This window comes from Salvia splendens, chromosome 19 (genome assembly GCF_004379255.2).
Source record: "Salvia splendens isolate huo1 chromosome 19, SspV2, whole genome shotgun sequence".
Classification (NCBI taxonomy): Eukaryota; Viridiplantae; Streptophyta; class Magnoliopsida; order Lamiales; family Lamiaceae; genus Salvia; species Salvia splendens.
This window is the reverse complement of record NC_056050.1, coordinates 16072521-16093853: the sequence shown is the minus strand read 5'-3', so window position 1 is coordinate 16093853 and position 21333 is coordinate 16072521. Positions and strand designations below refer to the sequence as shown.

The 21333-nt window shown below is 38.2% G+C and overlaps 1 protein-coding gene and 1 long non-coding RNA gene across 2 annotated transcripts; one reads left to right on the top strand and one right to left on the bottom strand.

Moving 5' to 3' along the window:
- Window positions 1-142: 142 nt before the first annotated feature.
- Window positions 143-3283, top strand: LOC121779082 (uncharacterized serine-rich protein C215.13-like). The gene is made up of 7 exons (XM_042176425.1): window positions 143-653; window positions 718-1271; window positions 1352-1402; window positions 1477-1575; window positions 1666-1792; window positions 2314-2657; window positions 2828-3283. The coding sequence occupies exons 1-6, from the start codon at window positions 143-145 to the stop codon at window positions 2337-2339; spliced, it is 1368 nt and encodes a 455-aa protein (XP_042032359.1). The 3' UTR covers window positions 2340-2657; window positions 2828-3283.
- Window positions 3284-3805: 522 nt separating this feature from the next.
- Window positions 3806-5230, bottom strand: LOC121779942. The gene is made up of 2 exons (XR_006045964.1): window positions 4233-5230; window positions 3806-4167 (listed from the first exon to the last, which is right to left on the bottom strand). It is a non-coding gene; the product is annotated as an uncharacterized LOC121779942 (long non-coding RNA).
- Window positions 5231-21333: the final 16103 nt, after the last annotated feature.

Sequence of the window (21333 nt, the reverse complement as noted above, 5' to 3'; positions counted from 1 at the left end):
TTGGGATGCTTCTCTCTGCACAATTTTGTTTTTATCCATCTCATGATTCTATGGTGCCATTTCATGTCTACTAGATTAGGAGTCTTAATAATGGTTTGAGGCTGAGAGAAAATGTTGTTTTCTAACAGAAATAGAAGTATTCATGGATCGATCTTCTGGTAAAAGAGGAGCAGGAGGGAGTCTGACTCCCAGAAAGAATTACAGTCTAACTGCTTTTAAAGGAGTTGCTCGAGGGGATGATGATGCTCAATTTTGCAACCGGATTGGATGCAGTGGAAGAGTTAAGTTTGGTCAGAATGCTAGAGTCAGAATCTCAGATACAAGCAAATATTCTAAATCTTCGTTTCACTCTTCAAGTGGAACTGGGAAAACCCCAAGAAGTAATTCCACCATGACCAATGCAAAGAGGTCATGCCTCGATTCAAAGAGAAAAGGATCTTCTCAGGTGACATCTGATCCATTGGAGACTAGTCTATCTACTGAGTCCAAAGCTCAAAGGATAGTGCCTACACAAAGTAATCTAAGTGGATATAAGTCAGTATCAGTGACTAAGTCTAAAGAGGTTAATATGACTGAAGCCGGTAGTTCTAGTGCATCAACTAGTGTTGCTCCTCAAAAAACATTTCGTTGCAAATCTGGATCAAATAACCAAAGTACTTCACCATCTTCCCCTGTTCCGTCAGCTTCTAGGAGCTCTGTGCGAGGACCATTTAATAGGATCAACGGGAACAGGTATGGTTTGCAGAATCAGAGATGCATGCAATTCTATATCAGATGCCATACCGCCTAGTTGTTCGCAACCAGAACCAGCATCTGTAAGGAAGAACTTTATCAAAAAGAGAAGTTCGGAAGGAGAAACCAGTTCATCTTGTAGGGGGAGAAAGAATGCGGCTTCTGCAAACGAAGACAAGCATACCTCCACGACAACAAGTGGCATTTCCATCTCTGATTTAGCACATAGTACTTCTGCTTATGTAGAGGATAGCAGTGTCTCTAGTTCTTCTTGGAACCGGAGATCAACGAATGTAAATGCTAGAATGAGGTTTTCCAGTCAACTGGATGCTAGAAATGGTTTGTCTGTTAGGGAACCCCCTGTGAGTTTCTCTGAAATTGATTATGAGACACCTTTTGATGTTGGTGATCGGAGTGGCTCAAGACCTCACCGTGACAATTTATGTTCAAGAACATCTTTTGCCTCTGATGAATCTGGATTAACCCAGTTAATGAATCATGATGTGTTACACCAGTTTAACATGGATGGAATTGCTGAGGTATTTGCTTTTCTATGCACTAAGCTAGTTCGCAATTCTAATCCTGTATGGACTAAATTGAGCCGGGTGCTTCTGTGCAGGTATTAATGGCTCTTGAGAGAATCCAACAAGATGAAGACTTGACACATGAGGTATTGTTATCTTTATATCCCCTACAACACAAATCAAATTATTATGCTCGGTAATCAACGTTCGTTATCTACAGCAAATACTTGCACTGGAGATCAGATTGTTCCTCCACGGCCTCAACCTCTATGATCAACACAGATACATGAGACTGGATATTGATAACATGTCATATGAGGTCAGCCTTCCTTTCCGTTTCCTTGCGCAACCTGTTTCTTTTGCTGCACTGGGTTCTGTTACATATAAAATCAATGTTCTTCTTTAACAGGAACTGTTAGCTCTAGAAGAAAGGATGGGCACAGTTAGCACTGCTCTCTTAGAAGAGGCATTGTCAAAGTGCGTGACGAGAAGCGTATATGAGACAACCACGTCAAATATAGAAACCACAGAATCAGGCAATGACATCAAATGCAGTATTTGCCAGCTTATTACTACTTTTGATATGATTAATTACAACCGCATTATTTGGTATTATATCATGGGTGATTTGATTTGATTTGATTCAATTCAATCCTGTGGTTCAAGAGAATGATGAAGTTATGCATCTTTGGTAGGATGAGTATGCCCCCGGAGATGGGATTGGGGATTGGTCGAAAGATATGGCTAATGAGATTTTTCTACTAATAGAAAGATATGGCTAATGAGATTTTTCTACTAATAGAAAGGGAGTTTTCTACTAATAGAAAGATATGGCTAATGAGATTTTTCATTTTATTTGAAGCTAATCATGCTAATTACCTATATCGTTGAACCTGAGAAACACTTCATGTTGTATTTTGCCATACTGAAGCTGCCCTGATTGAAATGGTGGTGTTCTGAATTTACTTAGGCTCCTTTGTTCTGCCTGATTTGGTCGTGCCATGATGCCTGACGTATGTATATGTAATTTGCCTTGGTGCTCTTTATTGTTGTGAAGGTTGCTGGTGTACCAGGAGTGACTGAAACACTCTTCCAAGCTAGACAATCTGCGCTCGCTGATGAGAAAAAGAAGCTAAATGACTCTGATGCTCTACAGTTGATGCCTTTGTGGAAAGGGGTATAGAAGTTTGAAAGCCCATGAACAACACCTGAAGTCTAAAAGTCATTTGATAAGGGCTTCTGAAGCAACAGGTGGAAAAGATGAAGGGAGTACAATCATCAAACCTCTTACACGCCGTACTCCAAAGGAACCTCTGCAACCTCTGCATCATGTGATGGAGGAAGATGAAGAGAGTGAGGAGAGTGACTGGGAAGAGGTGGATCCTGATGAAGATTTACTTGGTATGCCCATTGTGCCCTTTCTACTCGATATCAAAATCATGGCATCACTCACCACCTGCTTATTGGTTTTGGTGGGTGAGGCATGGGTGTAGGGATATTGGGATGTAAAGGAAAAAGAGTGCAGACCTCATGTCGATATGGAAAACTTGATGCTATGAATATGCTTGCAGGTACAAGACCATGGGCCTAGCAACTGTGCAGTCACGAGAGCATGTAGTCCGGCTGAAAGTATTGAAGGCGATGAACTCGCCTGGTGTTGAGGCCATGCGCTCTAAAATGGGTATGAAGAGTAATGTCATTCACAACCTCCCCAAGAACTGCACCTATTAGTCCAACAACTATGCTTGCAATCGTTACACACTGTTTCGTACGGCAAGATTTTCCCCCATGCTCGCCTTTATGAAAGGAACTGGATAAAAGTTGAAATGTTTACAAACAATTTAGATTCTTTGTTTGCAGTAATTTTTTTGCTGTATTGGATACCAAAATTTTGTATGTTTCGTTTACTGAGGTATACGCCTCGATTATTCTATTTTTCTGTTTGAACTGTGAACTGAATCTCAATTCATGTCAATGACTTGGTGAAATGTTAAGTTTTTCATAGCAATTTCAACTTATAGTAGTCAGACTTCTATGTCATTTTATGAAATTTCATATCACGCTTTTGCAACATTTGCCCCATTTCCAAGTTGATAAAGTTTTCTACAAATTTATCAACAATAATCACGTCATTGAATTAATTTTCTCAAATTACGACACGAGAGCAAGATTGTAACACCCGTACTTTTAAATACGAATTTAATATATGTCACGAAATAATTAATAAAAATTATTTCGAATACTATGCTTCTCGTTAAGTGTGCTTTGGGAAGTAGTATGGTTTTTTTTATGAGATGATGTGATTTTTTTTGGAACGTCCTTTTTATTAATTATGAAACTTTGGGAGACATGGTGAAGGTCTCGTTGAAACAATGATGACGATATTGCTATATTTAACATAATGAATGAGATGCGGGAGATGAAAATCTTATGGAAGATGACGTGCATAAATTGAGGAACGGTTGAAGAAATTATATTTGGAACAACACCAAATATAGTTGTGATGTTAGGCGTCCTTTAATTTTGTTGTGAAGAACAAGAGAACAAAATTTAAATAAAATCCCGTGAATTTTAATTAATCGAAGGAAATGCGAGAAAAATAAAGTATGTATATATTTATATTTGGGCCTTGCAAATTTAATTAGAGCCCAAATGATTATCTACAGAAATGGCTTTGGGCCATGGAAAATAGAAAAGTGCTATTACATATAAATAAAGTTGGGCTTGATTTAATTGCAACAAAATGAGCCCAACAATTAAATAAGGTGGTGGGAGATGTTTTGAGCCCAATCATTCCCTCTTCCATAACTACACGGTTGTTCTACAGATTTAAATAAATCTGCTTCCATTCCAGCTTCAAATTTTCTGCAGAGTAATGCTTCAGCTTCCACCCCACTCCCTAAGCCGTTACCTGCACATAAACGCCTAATTAAGTACTAATCATGAGAATTTAACCACAATTTAAGTGCAGCCAACCTCAATCAATCCTCCTGTTTCCAATCTACAAATTTCTTATTCACATCAGCCATTCTCTTTAAACAATTTCACAGAGAGAGAGAGCCGAGATAGAAGGAGAGTAGAAGAGATTTGATTCACCGTAACAAGCCACGGTAAATATCCATTCCATCTTTCCTTTTTATTTCCAAGTGTCGATCACGGATGAGAACTCATTTCCTTCTTATGAAATTCACATCTGCCAAGTCAAGGGAGTTCACCCCTCTCGGCCTGCTGCCAAGTTTAGTTCTCAGCGAGGTAAAACCCCATTTCAATCGATCAAGTTTTTTTCATAGCATACCAGTACATGTCGCATTCTGCCAAATTTAATCTCCCACACGAACAACTCCATCGACAACATCAATCGAACATAACCAATTGAACAACCATAACAGGGTAATTGAAAAAAAAAATTGCAAACGAAAAGACATAAGCTTTGTAAGAGAACTTATCTCTGAATGTAAGCGGGGCTGTTCCGTTATCTTTCGGGATTGTTCGAGTTGGTTTCGGGGTTGCGCGGTGTCGTTTCGGGACTGTTCGAAGAACGAGCGGACCACGGCGGAGGCGAACTGCAGACGGCGACAGCACTGCGTCTTCTGCCACGGCCTGACCCGACAATGACGAGGAGAGCCTCTCGGCTCTATGGAAGCTCGTCGCTGCTCTGCTGGAGGAGAGACTCCACGACGACGATGGCGACTTCCGGCGAAGGACTACACAGCCGCGACGGTGGCTGGATGACGGCCACCAGCAGCGGTGCCTTCCGGCGAACAGCAGGGACGGCGACCCGGCGAACGGCGGCTGAACGGCGAAAACCTCCGCGACATCGACGATTAAACTGCCGAGGAATAGAGGTGGAAAGATCGAGAGGTGATGAGGTTGATGGTGGTGTGCGATTGGCGACGGAAGTGAGGATTCTCATTTTTGGGGATCTTGTTCGATTTGGCCGAGAGGAAGAAGAAGTGAGGGGGAGAGAGAGAGAAGGGGGTTGACCGAGAGTTGGCAGGGGAGGGGAGTATAGTGAATTTTTGGGCTTCCTATTTGGGCCTACTTGTTGGGCCAAAATCTTATTTTGGTGGAATAAGGTGGGTTGGGCTTTTAATTTACCTTGGACTAAAAAAATTAAATAACTTGGGAGGTGTTAAATTAAATAATGGGTGATCCGGTGAATAACTTAATTGTGGGAAATTACTTAATTTATTCTCGGAATAATTCGTTGTACAAATAATTTATCTCAAGTGCGAAATAAGTTTTTTTCGAAGAGAAATAGTTGCGATAATTTAATTATACGCTTAAATAATTTTTAGAAATTATTTTTGACATCATGGAAAATACGAGGGGTCAACGGAGGAAAGAACGAGCGTAAGCGGCCGACCGGCGTCGCACGCGACGCCTTGGGTGGCCGCCGAGTAATCGAAAATTCACGAAAATCGAGAAAACAAATTAAAGGATTTTAATTAGAGTGCATGCATTCTAAATACCTTCGTTACCTAGATTTGATGTGAACTTTATGTATTTTCCGAAAAGGTGGTTCGCACGCACGCTAAAAGTCGGAACGAGAAGCTGGTTACGCAAATTCTAAGCTTTTGAGGTTGGCTTTATTACCTAAACTTTTTATTTTGAAGTTGCTATGTTTATGGTGAAATAAGGGTGGTTTCAATTATTATGTCATGCCGTATTTTATGTTTGAAATTGCCTATCTGATTGTCTACTAGAATATATGGTTCTACTAGACTTTGATGGTTATCGAATTCGGGTCTAAATAGGTCTAAGCCCTACTTAGGCTAGTGCACTAATGGGGATCGTGAGCCGTCCCCTAGGTCGGCCGGTCCAGTGATCGAGATTGTGGCCACATTCTCGTTTCACATGATGATTCAGATATGGTATATGATGGAGGATGATGATTGTCTGTGCGGACACTATTTTAAGAATGATTTTGGTGTTTCTCGGCCTTTTTAAAGTAGAACCCGAGTCTCACTCTATGACGGCTTGACATAACTTAAACGATAAGTGTATTTCGGGCATGAGTTTACTGGGTGCATCAAGTACTCAGCCCCTGCATATGTTTTCCCTATGTGCAGGTTGAACGAGGTCGGGAGGCGGAGGATGTTGAGCGATGATTCAAGAATTGTATTCAACAACTGATCTGGTTACTATTGTGTCTTCACACATAGTAGTAGCCAAACTCTCAATTGTTTCCGCTACTCTACGTTTTAAGAATTTCTTTTATTTCCTTTGAATTGTCAAACTATGTCATTCACGTTATGTACTTTCGGGATTTGAAACTTTGTTTGATAAATGTAATTTCATCTTTTGATCGATATGTCGTATTTCCTTGATTGCTACCCCTTCTTCCCCGCTTCTTAATTCCCCCACTAGTCACGATTCCCCGTGCTTCCTATCCTTAGGAAGTGCGGTCGTGACAAAGATGGATCAACAAATATACCTCATAAATCAACAAGGCATTCAGATGATGAAATGAAATGATATAATTGACAGAGAAATTCTAGTAGTAGTGGAATTCATACATACAGTCATCTAAGAAGCTATGGAAATCTGGCAAGAAATATTAACAAGGGGTATAATTAAACAATTATTAGAAAACAGAGCACGTTAAAGTTCTACAACGAGAAACTCCTGCAATCCAAGTATAAGAAACAAGTGACCTAAGAGGAACATCAATCTGATAAGTTGATCATGTCAACCTAGAGTTTTACATCATCAACTCTGCCAATGCGACTTTGGCATCTACTATTCGCCTACAGCCCGACTGAGATCAGCAAGCTTTTAGACTTTTCCGTTCCACACCTATGATGAACTCTATTATGTTGCATAATTACTACAAGGGATTACCAAGAATGTATAATATATAAATGGAGTTAACATGAATTACATGTTGGTTATTATGGGCTGTTAGTTGGTAGACATCATTTGGGCTTTATTATATTTAGGCCAAGGTGAGTTCTTGGGCTTATGCTTTGCCCTAGCCCAATTCTGTGAAGATATATACTCTCTCTCTCTCTTGCGCCGTTTCACTTCTGATCTATCTCTCTCTACGCTCTGGCAATTTCTCTTCCTCTGAGTTCTCTCTTAATCCTTGTGATGATTTCTTGAGTTCTACTGTGAGATTCTTCGTGTTTAGTGGTGTTGAACCTTGAGAGGAAGGTGTGAAGGGTAACCACTTCGGTTTCCTGTTTTTTGGAGAGCTAGGGTTTCGGTGTGTGAGGGTTTCTGGGTGATTCCTTTGGTAGAACTGATAGATCCAGTGTGATAGGAGAAGCTGGTGGTTGGTCTCTGGTTTGTGAGGTGATTCACAGTTGAAACCTTCGGTGCTCCCTTGGATCTGTGTTCTTGTGAATAGATCTCTGTTATTGGCAGGTGTCTGAGCCAATTTCTTTGACCTATTGTTCGTTACATACTATATCTGTATTCCTTCATTGTTTTGCACTTGATCCGGTTGGATCAGTTTACTTGTGGTTCTAACGAGTATATTAAGTGTGCAGGTATCTTGAAGCTGATCTTGGTGTTATTTAGCTCAAGGATTACTTCTGTAATAGCTAAATTCTTGTATTAGATCAGCCGCTTGGTTGATGGTTTGACTGAGACATCTTGTAACAAGACCAAAGAGGTCTCGGTAATTAGTGAAACCGGAATTGTCTGATACCTACAGTGGTATCAGAGCCACGGGGGGACGATTCCGGCACGCCGAGTCGCATTAAGGAGGTGGGCAAGTGGAATCCTCCCTCGAGTGGGGGTTTGCTCTGGTAAATTGGAGGTGACTCTCTCTAGTTTCTTGATTTTCTGTTTAGAGCCACCCTAGGTTTGGGCTTTTGCTGCTGGTAGTTGACCTTGGCAAGGTTTTAGGCTTCTCTGTGAGTTCTTTCTCTGTGTTTTCCTTGCTTCCGTGTTTGTTTGTTGCCTTTTCTGACTCTCTGTTCCCTTATTACCTGGCCACCAAGCACACATACTGCCTAAGTGACCCCCTGCGCCCTCCAAGAGTGAGTGCTTGCGAACTGGGATAGCCTTAGCCAGTGATGCTCGTGACAGTCAGGAATTTGGGTCTGACCTGTGTGTATGGTATGTTTACTGTGTGTTCTTGGGAAAATTCTATGTGGAGATAATTGTTTCTGCCTTCTGGGTTCTTGTCTCTGTGTTCCTGAGTGCTCTTCCTGAGAAAATCTGTGGTTTGGCCCCTTGCCTGCATGTCCCTGTCTTCTATTGTGTGCAAAGTTGTGTGTCCTTACCTTGCTCACTGTGTTCTTGCTGAACTTGTCTCAAAAATGTCACAGCCTATTGGTCTGGTTCCATTTAATGGAAAAAATGACTTTATGATTTGGGAACAAAAATTGAAGTGCATTTTGATTCAACAAAAGGTTTTCAAAGCTGTTGATGGTACTCTGTCTGATGATGTTTCTCCTGAAAAACAAGATGAAATGAATGAGTTGGCTAGAGCCACTATTATTCTAAATTTATCTGACTCTGTGATTAGGAAAGTTGATCATGTTGAATCTGCCTCTGAAATGTGGAAACTACTTGATACTCTGTTTACAGAAACTTCTATGTCATCCAGAATATATTTGCTTGAAAAGTTGTTCAAATTTAAGCTGGATTTGTCCAAAGATATTAAAAGGTCTGGGGATAAGACTATTGATGAATACACTAACATTGCCCTAATGAATGTCATTCCTGATACTTATAGTGATGTTAAGGCTGCCATTAAATATGGCAGATATGAAGCTCCTCTAGATCTGATTATAAGCTCTCTTAAGTCTAAGGAACTTGAGTTAAGGGAAAGGGCTGGAGAAAAAGCTGCTAATAAAGTTTTCAATGTTAGGGGCAGACCTAATTCTAGAGGGGGTTCTGAATCTTATGGGGGCTCAAATACTAGATCTAATTCTAAAAAGAGGAATAACAGGTCTAGGTCTAGCAGTAGGGACCCTAAATCTTTCAGAAAATGTTATAATTGTGGAGAAACTGGGCATTATAAAAAGGAATGTACCAAGCCTAAGAAGAATAAGCCTCCTCACCATAATAATAACAATTCTCAGATTGAAAACATTGCTAGTATGGTTAAGTATGAAACTGACAATGAATCTGTGTTTATGGTGCATGATTTGTTGAATATCAATGCCTCCCCTATGTGTCCTTATACTTCAAATGACTGGTTATGTGATTCTGGATGTACTTTTCATGTGAGCCCCTTCAAGAAAGTGTTTTCTAATATGAAGCCTGTTTCAAATACTTATGTGTCAATGGCTGATGACAAGAAGTGTGAGATTCTTGGAATTGGCACTGTGTTTAAAATTTAACAATGGCTATGTGCTGAATTTGAAGGGTGTCAGATATGTTCCAGATCTGTGCTATAACTTGATGTCATGTAATGCCCTTGAAAGTTCTGGATTGAGAGGTAAGTGGGGAGAAGGCTGTATGAAAATCTGTAAAGGTTCTATGTGCTTGTTTAAGGCTCAAAAAAGGTGTGGTTTGTATGTCTGTAATGCTGTCCCTCTTACTTGTGATAGAGCCTCTGCCAATGTTGTAAAATCTGACAAATTATTGTTGTGGCATAATAGGCTAGGTCACATGAGTGAAAAAAGGATGAATATTCTGAAAAAACATGCTATATTGTCTGACTCTGATGTTTGTGGTGAATTGCCTTTTTGTGACACATGTGTGCTTGGCAAACAACATAGAGTGACTTTTTCTACACATGTTCCTGCTAATGTTAGTAAGAATGTGCTTGAATATCTGCATATGGATGTCTGGGGACCTGCTCCTATGTCATCACACTCTGGTTTTGTCTATTTCCTTTCTGTTATTGATGATTTCTCAAGAAAAGTGTGGTGTTTTCTGATGAAACATAAGTATGATGTGTTTGGAAAATTTACTACTTGGAAAACCTTGATTGAAAACCAAACTGGAAAGAAAATTAAAGGAATCAGAACTGACAATGGTCTTGAATTTTGCAATCAACAAATGGATGACTTGTGTGCTAGGCATGGTATTAAAAGACACAAAACGGTCCCTTATTCCCCTCAACAAAATGGAGTTGCTGAGAGGATGAATAGGACTCTACTTGAAAAGGTTAGGTGCATGCTTTCAAAATCTGGTTTATCAAAGAAGTTTTGGGGTGAAGCTTTATTAACTGCTACTTATCTGATAAATAGGTCTCCCTCTGTGCCTTTATTGGGGCAGTGCCCTGAATATGTGTTTACTGAAAATCCTTGAATCTTTCTCACCTTAGGGTGTTTGGCTGCTCTGCTTTTGTGCATACTAAAACTGATAAGCTTGAACCTAGGTCTAGAAAGGGTGTTTTCTTGGGTTATCCTGAGGGTGTTAAAGGATATAGAGTCTGGCTTAGAGATGAGCCTGGTTTTAAGGTCATAATCAGCAGGGATGCAATCGTTAATGAGATTGAATTCCCATGTCTGAGAATGACTGAAAGCTCAGCTCTAGAGAATGTGGACAGTGATCCTCCTAGTGAGGTGGAGTTCACAGAAATACCCACTGTTGTGGAGCATCCTGTGGATGCTTCAAGTGAGGTGGAACAACCATTTTGGAACTCTGTGCCAGTTTCTACTCCTAGTGATACAACCCTTGAGGGAAATTTACGTGATAATGATGTTAATAATGTGGCTTTACCTCATAATGATATGCATGCTAGTCCTAATAGGGGGAATGCTTCTGTGCCTGCTCAGAACTTGTTGAACAATCCTTCTGGAGTTCAAAATGCTATTGATGCCTCTACTTTGAACAATTATATGCTAGCTAAGGACAGATCCAGAAGGGTTAATGTGAATAAACCTACTAGGTATGTAGGGCTAATTGCTCTAATAAACTTGGCTTTCAATGTACATGAATCTGATGGGGATGAGCCTCAAACTTACAAGCAGACTACCAAATCTAAATTCTGGGATAAGTGGCATCATGCAATGATTGAGGAAATGAATTCTCTGAAAGTAAATCTGACCTGGATTCTTGTACCCCTGCCTCTTGGTGCCTCTATAGTTGACTGTAGATGGTTGTATAAGCTAAAGAATGAGGTGGAGGGGCTGAGGTATAAGGCCAGACTGGTGGCTAAAGGTTTTACTCAACAAGAGGGGGTAGATTACACTGAAATATTTGCTCATGTTGTTAAGTTTACTACTGTAAGGTTAATGCTTGCTTTGTGTGCTCATTTTGATTGGGAATTAAAACAAATGGATGTTAAAACTGTTTTCTTGCATGGCGATCTTGACAAACCTATATACATGAGACAGCCTGAAGGTTTTGTAGATCCAAAATTTCCTAATCATGTGTGTTTGCTGAAAAAGGCACTATATGGTCTAAAACAGTCTCCTAGGCAGTGGAACATTAAGTTTAATACTTGTATGCACAATTTGGGCTTTGTGAGAAGTACTTTTGATGCTTGCTTGTATGTGAAGAACCTTGGTACTGTTCCTGTGTTTCTGTTGTTGTATGTTGATGACATGCTGATCATGGGTCCTTGTTTGAAAACCATAAGTGCTGTGCAAGCTGCCTTGAGCAAGAATTTTGACATGAAAGACTTAGGGGATGCTCAAAAAATTCTGGGAATCAATATTTTTAGGGATAGAAAGGAATATACTCTTGTCTTGCATCAGGAACCCTATGTGTACAAAATTCTGAAGAAATTTAACATGCATGAAGCTAAATCTGTTTCAGTTCCTCTTGCTGGTCACTTTGTGTTGAGTAAAGACCTCTGCCCTCAAACTGAACTTGATAGCAATTCCATGAAGAAAGTTCCTTATGCTAATGCTATTAGATCTGTTATGTACTTGATGGTTAGCACTAGACCTGATATTGCTTATGCAGTGTCTTGCTTGAGTAGATATATGTCTAATCCAGGTCCTGTGCATTGGGAAGCTTTGAAATGGTTATTGAGATACCTTAAGCATACTGCAAAGTATGGTTTGTGCTATTCAAAGTGTTAAGAAGGTGTTAAACTTACTGGATATGTTGATTCTAACTATGCTAATGACAGGGATAAGAGGAAGTCCACCACTTCCTATGTTTTTACTGTGTGTAGATCTTGCATTAGTTGGAAGTCACAGCTGCAGCACATAGTAGCTCTGTCTACTACTGAGTCTGAGTACATTGCTATCACTGAAGTCATGAAAGAGGCTGTGTGGTTGAAGGGGGTACTTTCTGAACTAAACTTTGTGAAAACTCCTCCTGTGGTATTCTCTGACTCTCAATCTGCTATTCAGTTGTGTAAAAATCCTGTTTTCCATGATAGAACTAAGCACATTGATGTAAGGTTTCATTACATTAGGGATATTGTAGAAAAAGGTGAAGTTTTTCTCTCTAAAGTGCATACAGATAAGAACCCAGCTGACATGGGTACTAAATGCTTACCTCTTGAAAAACTAATTTTCTGCACTAAGTTTTTGCATTTTGATTTTGGATAAGTGCATGTCCCGGGGTAAAAAGACCTCAATCACTTAGTCTACTGTGGTAAGGGTGACTAGTGATTGTAGGTACTAAGTCCTATAGGCTAATGGGTGTCAGCCCCTCTGGAGCCTATTAGGCAGACCTGGTGGTGTCCCTATAGCTTGTGAACTTTGTTCTTGGTGCTGTGGGAACTACCTTGTAGGCTATGATGAATTTTAACCTTAGCTAATAGTGAGATTGGTTTCCTTGAATGATATCCAAGGTGGAGCATGTTGGTTATTATGGGTTGTTAGTTGGTGGACATCATTTGGGCTTTATTATATTTAGGCCCAGGTGAGTTCTTGGGCTTATGCTTTGCCCTAGCCCAATTCTGTGAAGATATATACTCTCTCTCTCTCTTGTGTGGTTTCACTTCTGATCTACTCTCTCTCTCTCTACGCTCTGGCGATTTCTCTTCCTCTGAGTTCTCTCTTCATCCTTGTGATGATTTCTTGAGTTCTACTGTGAGATTTTTCGTGTTTAGTGGTGTTGAACCTTGAGAGGAAGGTGTGAAGGGTAACCACTTCGGCTTCCTGTTTTCTGGAGAGCTAGGGTTTCGGTGTGTGAGGGTTTCTGGGTGATTCCTTTGGTAGAACTGATAGATCCGGTGTGATAGGAGAAGCTGGTGGTTGGTCTCTGGTTTGTGAGGTGATTCACAGTTGAAACCTTCGGTGCTCCCTTGGATCTGTGTTCTTGTGAATAGATCTCTGTTATTGGCGGGTGTCTGAGCCAATTTCTTTGACCTATTGTTCGTTACATACTATATCTATATTCCTTCATTGTTTTGCACTTGATCCGGTTGGATCAGTTTACTTGTGGTTCTAACGAGTATATTAAGTGTGCAGGTATCTTGAAGCTGATCTTGGTGTTATTTAGCTCAAGGATTACTTCTGTAATAGCTATTGAGATCTTATCTGTAATAGCTAAATTCTTGTATTAGATCAGTCGCTTGGTTGATGGTTTGACTGAGACATCTTGTAACAAGACCAAAGAGGTCTCGGTAATTAGTGAATCCGGAATTGTCTGATCCCTACGTTACAGAACAAGGGTAGTTGTACGTCACTGCAAATGAAATCAGATGTAATAACTTCAAGAAGTTGAAAATATGACATCTATCTAAAGAGATTCAGGTTCATTAAAAGTTAAATTGCAAGAGAATGATGTAGGAGTATTCCTGGTGAATGCTTACCATAGTTGTGAAAGAAGCGGGAACGACGTCTTCGAGAGCTGTGAGGAAAAAGATCCGGTGAATGTGCAGAAAAGAGGAAAAAAAACTTGCACGCGATAGAGATATACTTAAGTGGTCCATTATACACCTTGAACTGGTTCATTATCCCCAATGATCACGAATAGACGTTAGTTATTCAAGCAACGCAAATGTGTACCACATTTGATCTATCAAGAAGCACATGGCATGTTATCTCTCATAAACCAAATGTATACTATAAGCCCCCGTTCGGTTGGAGGGATTCAAACAACGCATAACTTGAGGAAAGCCGGCATAACTAATGCAATTTGACTGTTTTAATTAGACTATTCATCTAACCTTTAAATCAATCCTAGATAAAGCTCATTCTATCAAAAAAGCTCATCTCTGTTGTATCCTATATTGTTATCCACCATTATTTTATATGGTTAACCGAACGGGCACTAAAGGGACATATATAACGTTATGCTCACCTATGTTCTGCAACTCTTCGCCTGGATAATGCCCTTGCACTCACATATTCATCATCAGTCTCATCAGCTCTGTAATCCGCATATTCCGCAGAGGACACAGAACCCTCGCTAGAGTTTGAAGTATCAAAACTCAAACGGCGGTTTTCAGCAGTACTTGGAGACTTGCCTTCCGGTGACACCCCGTTTGCTTGTTTGAAGCGGTACAGACAATTGGAATGCAAATGATCCATGTCATAAACGAAGGAATGGCATCCTTTTTCATATGATGCGCATTGGAGAAGAACAGCATTGTGAGGGAAGTCCAAGCATATGGAACACATCACATCATCCCAGTTAGTATACAACTGAATCTCCTCCATCATAAGTGTATTTTGCCCTGAACTCTTGCCTTCCACCATGAGTTCTGGAAAGCGAAAAATTAAGTTCTCGTAAACATGATGCTTCAAGTCTAAAACTCTTCCTAAGAAGGTTAAAACACAGCAAGCAGCTATAGATTTCTGGGTCGAAAATCAGCAGATGTAGGCAGGGATGGGTAGCAATACTCTTTAGGTTCCTTCCGCATACAAGGAATAGAAGATGACTCGTGACTTTACTAAACATGAAACATAAACTATTGATCACATTTCCAAGTTTTCTAGCAGGATATGATATTATTGTAGTTTATCCTTGGGTGGGTTCTGTTCTCTCTTTCGCAAATTTGATACGAAAATATGGATATTCATAATTATCCATGGTATCTAAAATAAAGTGACAATCCAAGAGCTCAAACCAAATCGGGAGGCGTAAAAGAAAATATTTTTTGATAGATGAGTGAATATGTTAACATTAGAGATCGATCCGGACGTGTGAATCCACAAACAAAACAAAACTATATGATCTCAAACTTTTGGTATATCTTTTTCTTGATTTTTGGTTGTTTGGCTTCTAGATACTAGCTAGCCTTGTTGATTTAGAAATATATACAGACTATATTAGGATAATGGAATTTAATTAATTAATGCAAATAAAATCTAACAAGTTCATGGATAAATTGAATGAGAGATGGCTTAATCATTTTTCAATTGAACTGTGTAACAAAAAGATTTCTTGCTTGGATTGACATACACTTGAAGAGTTAAAATAGCTGAATCACTTATTTGTGTTTAAATACTCATTACTCAATACACAGTATGAGTTAATACTCCATCCGTCCCCAAAGAATATGCACTTTGGGTTTGGCACAGATTTTAATGCAAAATTGATAAAGTAAGAGAGGGGTAGAGAAAAAAAGTAATTAAAATATTGTTAGTGAAGAATGAGTCTCACCTCATTAGAGAAAAACAAGTTACCAAAATTAGAAAGTGCATATTCTTGTGGAACGAACTAAAAAAGAAAGAATGCATATTTTTTTGGGACGGAGGGAATAGCATATTAATTTAGATCATATTTTCCCTGCACATCAATAATTTATTCCATAAATCATGATAGAAATTTGTAACGTTGATTCATTCACCCTAAGAGCATCTCCAAGGGGAGAAGGATATAGAAAAGGTACATTATGCATTTACCTTCTTAAAAAGTGAAATATACTCTTCTAAAAAATAACACATTCCAAAGGGAAAATGTATATAGAAAGGTAAATTATTTGTTGAAAATAAAATAATAGTACAAAATGCATTAAAAAATATAAAGTGTAATACCTTCTCAAATACGAGCTCTTTCTATTTTTGTTCTAGCATGCTAATAGAATTCCATTTTAATGAAGGGCTTTAGTTTCATTCCGACTTAGGGAGTGACGCATAACAATCATGCGTCTTTATTAATAAAACGCATAACCATCATCCGTTGATATGTAATGACGCACAACCATTATGCGTTTTTAAAGACGCATAACTCTTATGCGTCTTTGTATAATGGCGCATAACCATTATGCGTCTTTCCGTCAGGTTTTAACAGAAGGCAGAAGGCAGAAGCAGCGCACAGAAGCACACTTTCAATTCCTCTCTCGGGTGTATGCGATTTCGTGTGAGGTCCGACGATTTCAATCGATTTCCAACGTTTTCTCCATAAGTTCCGGTAATTGTTCTTCAATTTAGCTACATTCATCATTATTCATGTTTATTTTGCTTTCATTTGGTAGTTTTACCCAATTTATTAGATTAGGGCTAGTAGAAATACGCTGGTAGCGGTTAAATTGTCGGTAAACTCGTCCAGCCTCGTGTGCCTCGATAAATGACCAGCACACCAAGTAAGTGTCGCACAAGAAGGATGCAGTCGAATCAACGCAGTAATCAGGCAGGATACAATCTGCATACGGTGTCCACAGAAACTACAAAAAAATAATATAAAATTTATAATTAATTTCATACTATAGGAAATTCATTAACTAAGACAACAAAAATAAATTTCACCTGGCCGGGACGAATCAGTGATAATTGATCACGATAATGAGCTACTGAATGTCGGGGAGCATTTCCAATTTTAGTAACTCCTTGCCACCTATACATAAAATTAATGTATAAAGTTACCAAAGAAACATAATTAAGTGAGTTAATGTAAAAAATACATTACTTGGCTCCACACGAGGTATACGGCGTGTGCATAGGCGATATCACAAAGGATGGCCTCAATGTGGGCATTCTTTCCCACGCCCATAGCTGCAAAAGAACCATAGGTCTACCCACATTTCTTTTCTGTCTGCCTACAGAAGCCTCGCATAAATAATGATACAGAAATGCTAAAGCAGCACTACCCCAACTGATAGTAGACACTTCTTCCTGATCGTCAAAAGCATTTAACCACATAAAGGGGACCTTGCACCCTGTGGTGTCCGGAATAATAAGCCCCCTAACAAGATCAAAGCATGTATACGTGCCCTTGGGATGTATGCATAATCATGCAGCCCATCACCCAAAGGTATCGTCGCTTGGTGGATAAGAGATGTCATTAACAAACCGTCCTGCTTCATTTCAGTTTCTGCGTCAGGTATCCATCCCAACACATCTCGACACTTGCTGGGCCAATCTTCATATCCGTTAGGGTAGTCACGGCCAGTGAAAACACGACCGTCTGCTCTCAAACCCCACATGCTTTGTACATCCTGTAAGGTTACGGTAACTTCTCCAACTGGTAGGTGGAAACAGTGTGTCTCAGGCCTCCAGCGCTCGATCAAGGCAGTGATAAGCTCGTTGTCCATCCTCATCAGCCTTTCACATTCCAACACGCCTTTGAAACCCCATACATCAAGCCAATACTTCATATTTTCATGTATTTGCACTGCCCAAACCTTACTTTCCGTCCGACGAACTCTATAAACATTTGATGTGCCATTTGCCAACAATGAGGCTGAAATGTGTTCGTTTTGATGAAAGAGTAATGATGGATCCTCAGGTCCATAATATAACTGTTCTTCGAAACTTGAAGATGTCATCTGCTTCAAAACATTCATCCAAAATTTTTTTGAAAAATATTGTAAAACATAACCAAGATTCAATTTTTATCATAAAAACTCAACAATCCAACTTAAAATTGCAACTTCAATTGAAAAACAGCAAGCTATATTCCAATTTGAAAACATAACCAAGATTCAAATTTTATCTTAGTAATAAGGTGCACAATTATATACATGTGAATTGTATACATGTGAAACACACAAATAGGCATCATCCACAAATAGGCAACAAAACACACAATTGAATTATATACATGTGAAACACATAAATAGGCAACAAAACAACAAAAATCGACCGTAAATTCATCAATTTCATCATAAACCCTAACTTTACTAAATTAGGAAAAACCTGCACAAATTAAGCAATAAAGAATGATGTAGCCAAATTGAAGGACAATTACCGAAATATGTTTGGAAACGGTTGAAATCCGTCGGGAACCGGTCGAAAATTGTTGAAAATAGTCGTTGTGCACTCTCCGTCCGATGCTTCTGTTGTTGTGAGCGTTCTGCCTCCTTAAAACCCGTCTGGAAGACGCATAACTCTTATACGTCATTCCACAAAGACGCATAAGAGTTGTGCGTCATTAAGTGAAGACGCATGTGCGTCATTATAATATGCCGAATGTTTGTGCGTCATTACACAAAGACGCATAAGCTTTGTGCGTCATTACTAAAAGACGCATAACTCTTATGCGTTTCATTAATAAAGACGCACAACGGTTATGCGTCACTCCCTGAGTCGGAATACAACTAAAGTCCTTCCTTAAAATGGAAATCTATTAACATACATTAACAAAAATAGAATTTTTCCTCTCAAATACATTTCCCTTTGGAGAAGGGTTTTCATGAAAAAAGGCAAATATAGTAGTTATAAGATTTTACCTCTCCATTGACGGGGAGGTAAAGATACCTCTTCAAAATGGAAAAATGTATAATACCATCTCAAATACCTCTCCCCTTGGTTCTCCCCATGAAGAATGATTTTTCATAAAAAAAAGTAAATATGATAGTTATATTACTAGTTTACTTCTCCAACCATTGGAGATGCTCTAAGGGTTTGAGTGTAGAGTTTGTTTTGTGGGCTATCGTTCTTTTTTTTTTGCAATTGTTTTATGGTAAATAGGGTGGTATGACATTTATCGAGTTTTTCAATTCTTTAGATTGTACCTTTTTTGCTATATGAAAAGTGAAAACTATGAAATCATTGAGTCACTATATTTGGAAAAAAAACACCTTGTGTGTGTTTCAATGTGCATTACTTGACATTTTTCAAATGTTCTAATAGATGTTTTACTTATTGTAATATTTCAATAGAGACATGTTTTTTATAAGGATAAATTGCCAAAATATCATAAAGTTTGATCAAATTATGGTTTAATTTGTCATGCAATTTTAAAAATCAACTAGAAAACTTAAGAATCTTGGATTTGTTCTCAATTATCCCATAATGGTTTTTTAGTGAAATACTATGTGATTTGGAAACCGAAAAATTATATGCACACATCACAGACGATGAATTAGAAAATGTTGTCTATTAATAGAAAAACGACTTCGCCGGTTGATTTTTTCACCATGAGATAATAAGAACAAATTCAATACTTCATAATTCTAGTTGATTTTAAAAGTGTGAGATAAACTAGAATTTGATCCTAGTTTATAATTTTTTTTACTATTTGTCCTTATAATTATATGTTAGTGTAGTCGTGTGTATAACATATAAACTTACCACAAATTGTTATATAAAGTGTGTAAACGACAAAATGTGATTATACGCACGTGTAATCGTGTGTATTCAAGAAACATAATAATTTACCAACATATAATGGATTCTTTTCAAAACATTCATAGTAAAAAATTATTTGTAAGATACCGTGCAATTCTTTTAACCATTTAATATGAACGAATGTTTTCGAGTATTAGAATTAGGGATATATGCATGTATCTTATGTTAGGCTTCATAAGGAATGAGATCTGATTTTTAGGGATATGCCGCTTATATGTTTTTTTTTTAAGACTTTTAACGGATCTTCGACTTGGCCTCTTAGCGGCTTATATGTTAGGTGTGGGTGAGTTACACACAAATATTTATTAATTTTATTACAGCATGACCAATTTGCCGCTAGGCCCGCTACTACCTACTTTTGGATATAAATTAATATAATTAACATGACAAGATTTTTTATAATTCTCATTTTTAGAAAAACTCATTCAAAAATAGACTAATATCTCTAATTTTGGAAAATACTAAAAAATGTAACCACACAAAATTTGAGAATTTTAAGTTTGATCTGATTTTTGCTACCAATCAGAATAACGGTCTTGGTAGAAATTGTTTACTACATTAGATGGCACAAATCACAATCAAACCACACGACATTTGGTGTGATGTTTGTATCTGTGTATAAATTCACAAACTTTTGACAAATTATGTCTTTGCATATTGCTTTAAAAATATTCGCATTTAAAATATCAAATTATTCATTTGAGCCGATTTTGCAACTAATAAAAATCCCTTCACTAAGAGCATCTCCAAAGAAAATAATAAAGAGATGAAGATAAATAACTATCATACTTATCTCTTTTTTATAAAAATTTATTGTTTAATAAAAAAAGTATTTGATAAGGTATTATAAGGTTTAGGATTTATACTTTCTTCACATAAAAAATAAAAAAATAATTATTTTTGTTTATCTTTTAAATTTACTTTATTCTCTTAAAATTTACTATTAGGAGTACATTTTAAGAAAGTATAATTATTGAGAAGATAAATAAGAAATATACTTTTTCAATTTATTTTTTTCTCTATAAAATGTTAAAATATACTTCCTCTGTTTCTCATAAATTGTCATCATTTGACCGACACGGGTTTTAAGAAATGTAATAAAAATGAATTGAAAAAGTTAGTAGCATCAGACATGTGAGTCATACTTTTAGAGTGAGAATGTGAGTGAAAATGAATTAATGGAATGTGAATCCACACAAAAAATGATAAGAGTGAAATGTGATAAATTTTTAGAGACGGACGAAAATAGAAATAAGTGATAAATTTTAGGAGTATTTTATTAAGTAAAATACATTGCACAATCATTGACCGACGAACCGAATCGGACTGCGGAGATCACGTCGCGGACGGCCTTTCATATCCAAATTATTATTTATATTCCCTAATTTGCCATTAACAACATACGCACGCGCTCGTATCTAAACTTACCATTTCACATTTTCATTTTCATTTTCATTTTCATTTTCACTATTAATTCTACAAATAGAGCATTACTCTCTCTCTCTAAAAAGGCCAGGGCAATTCTCGTATTGCGTAGTGTTTAGGGATGTCAATCGGGCCTGCCCATCGGGTTTCGGGTCGGCCCTACTCGGGTTGCGGGCCAATCGGGTGCGGGCTAATCGGGTTGTGAATTCTTTCGGGTTGTAAAAGTTCAACCCTAACCCTAAAAGCTCGGGTTTCGGGCTAGCCCGGCGGGTTAATCGGGTTGCTACCGATAAGATTAACATGCGATCAATCTAGTAAAT

Bases quoted from the DNA above. Each gene is read 5' to 3' on its own strand.
- LOC121779082 (XM_042176425.1), top strand. From the start codon at position 143: ATGGATCGATCTTCTGGTAAAAGAGGAGCAGGAGGGAGTCTGACTCCC. The intron at 654-717 runs GTACTTCACCAT...ACCATTTAATAG, and splicing joins ATCTGGATCAAATAACCAAA to GATCAACGGGAACAGGTATG. The intron at 1,272-1,351 runs GTATTTGCTTTT...GCTTCTGTGCAG, and splicing joins ACATGGATGGAATTGCTGAG to GTATTAATGGCTCTTGAGAG.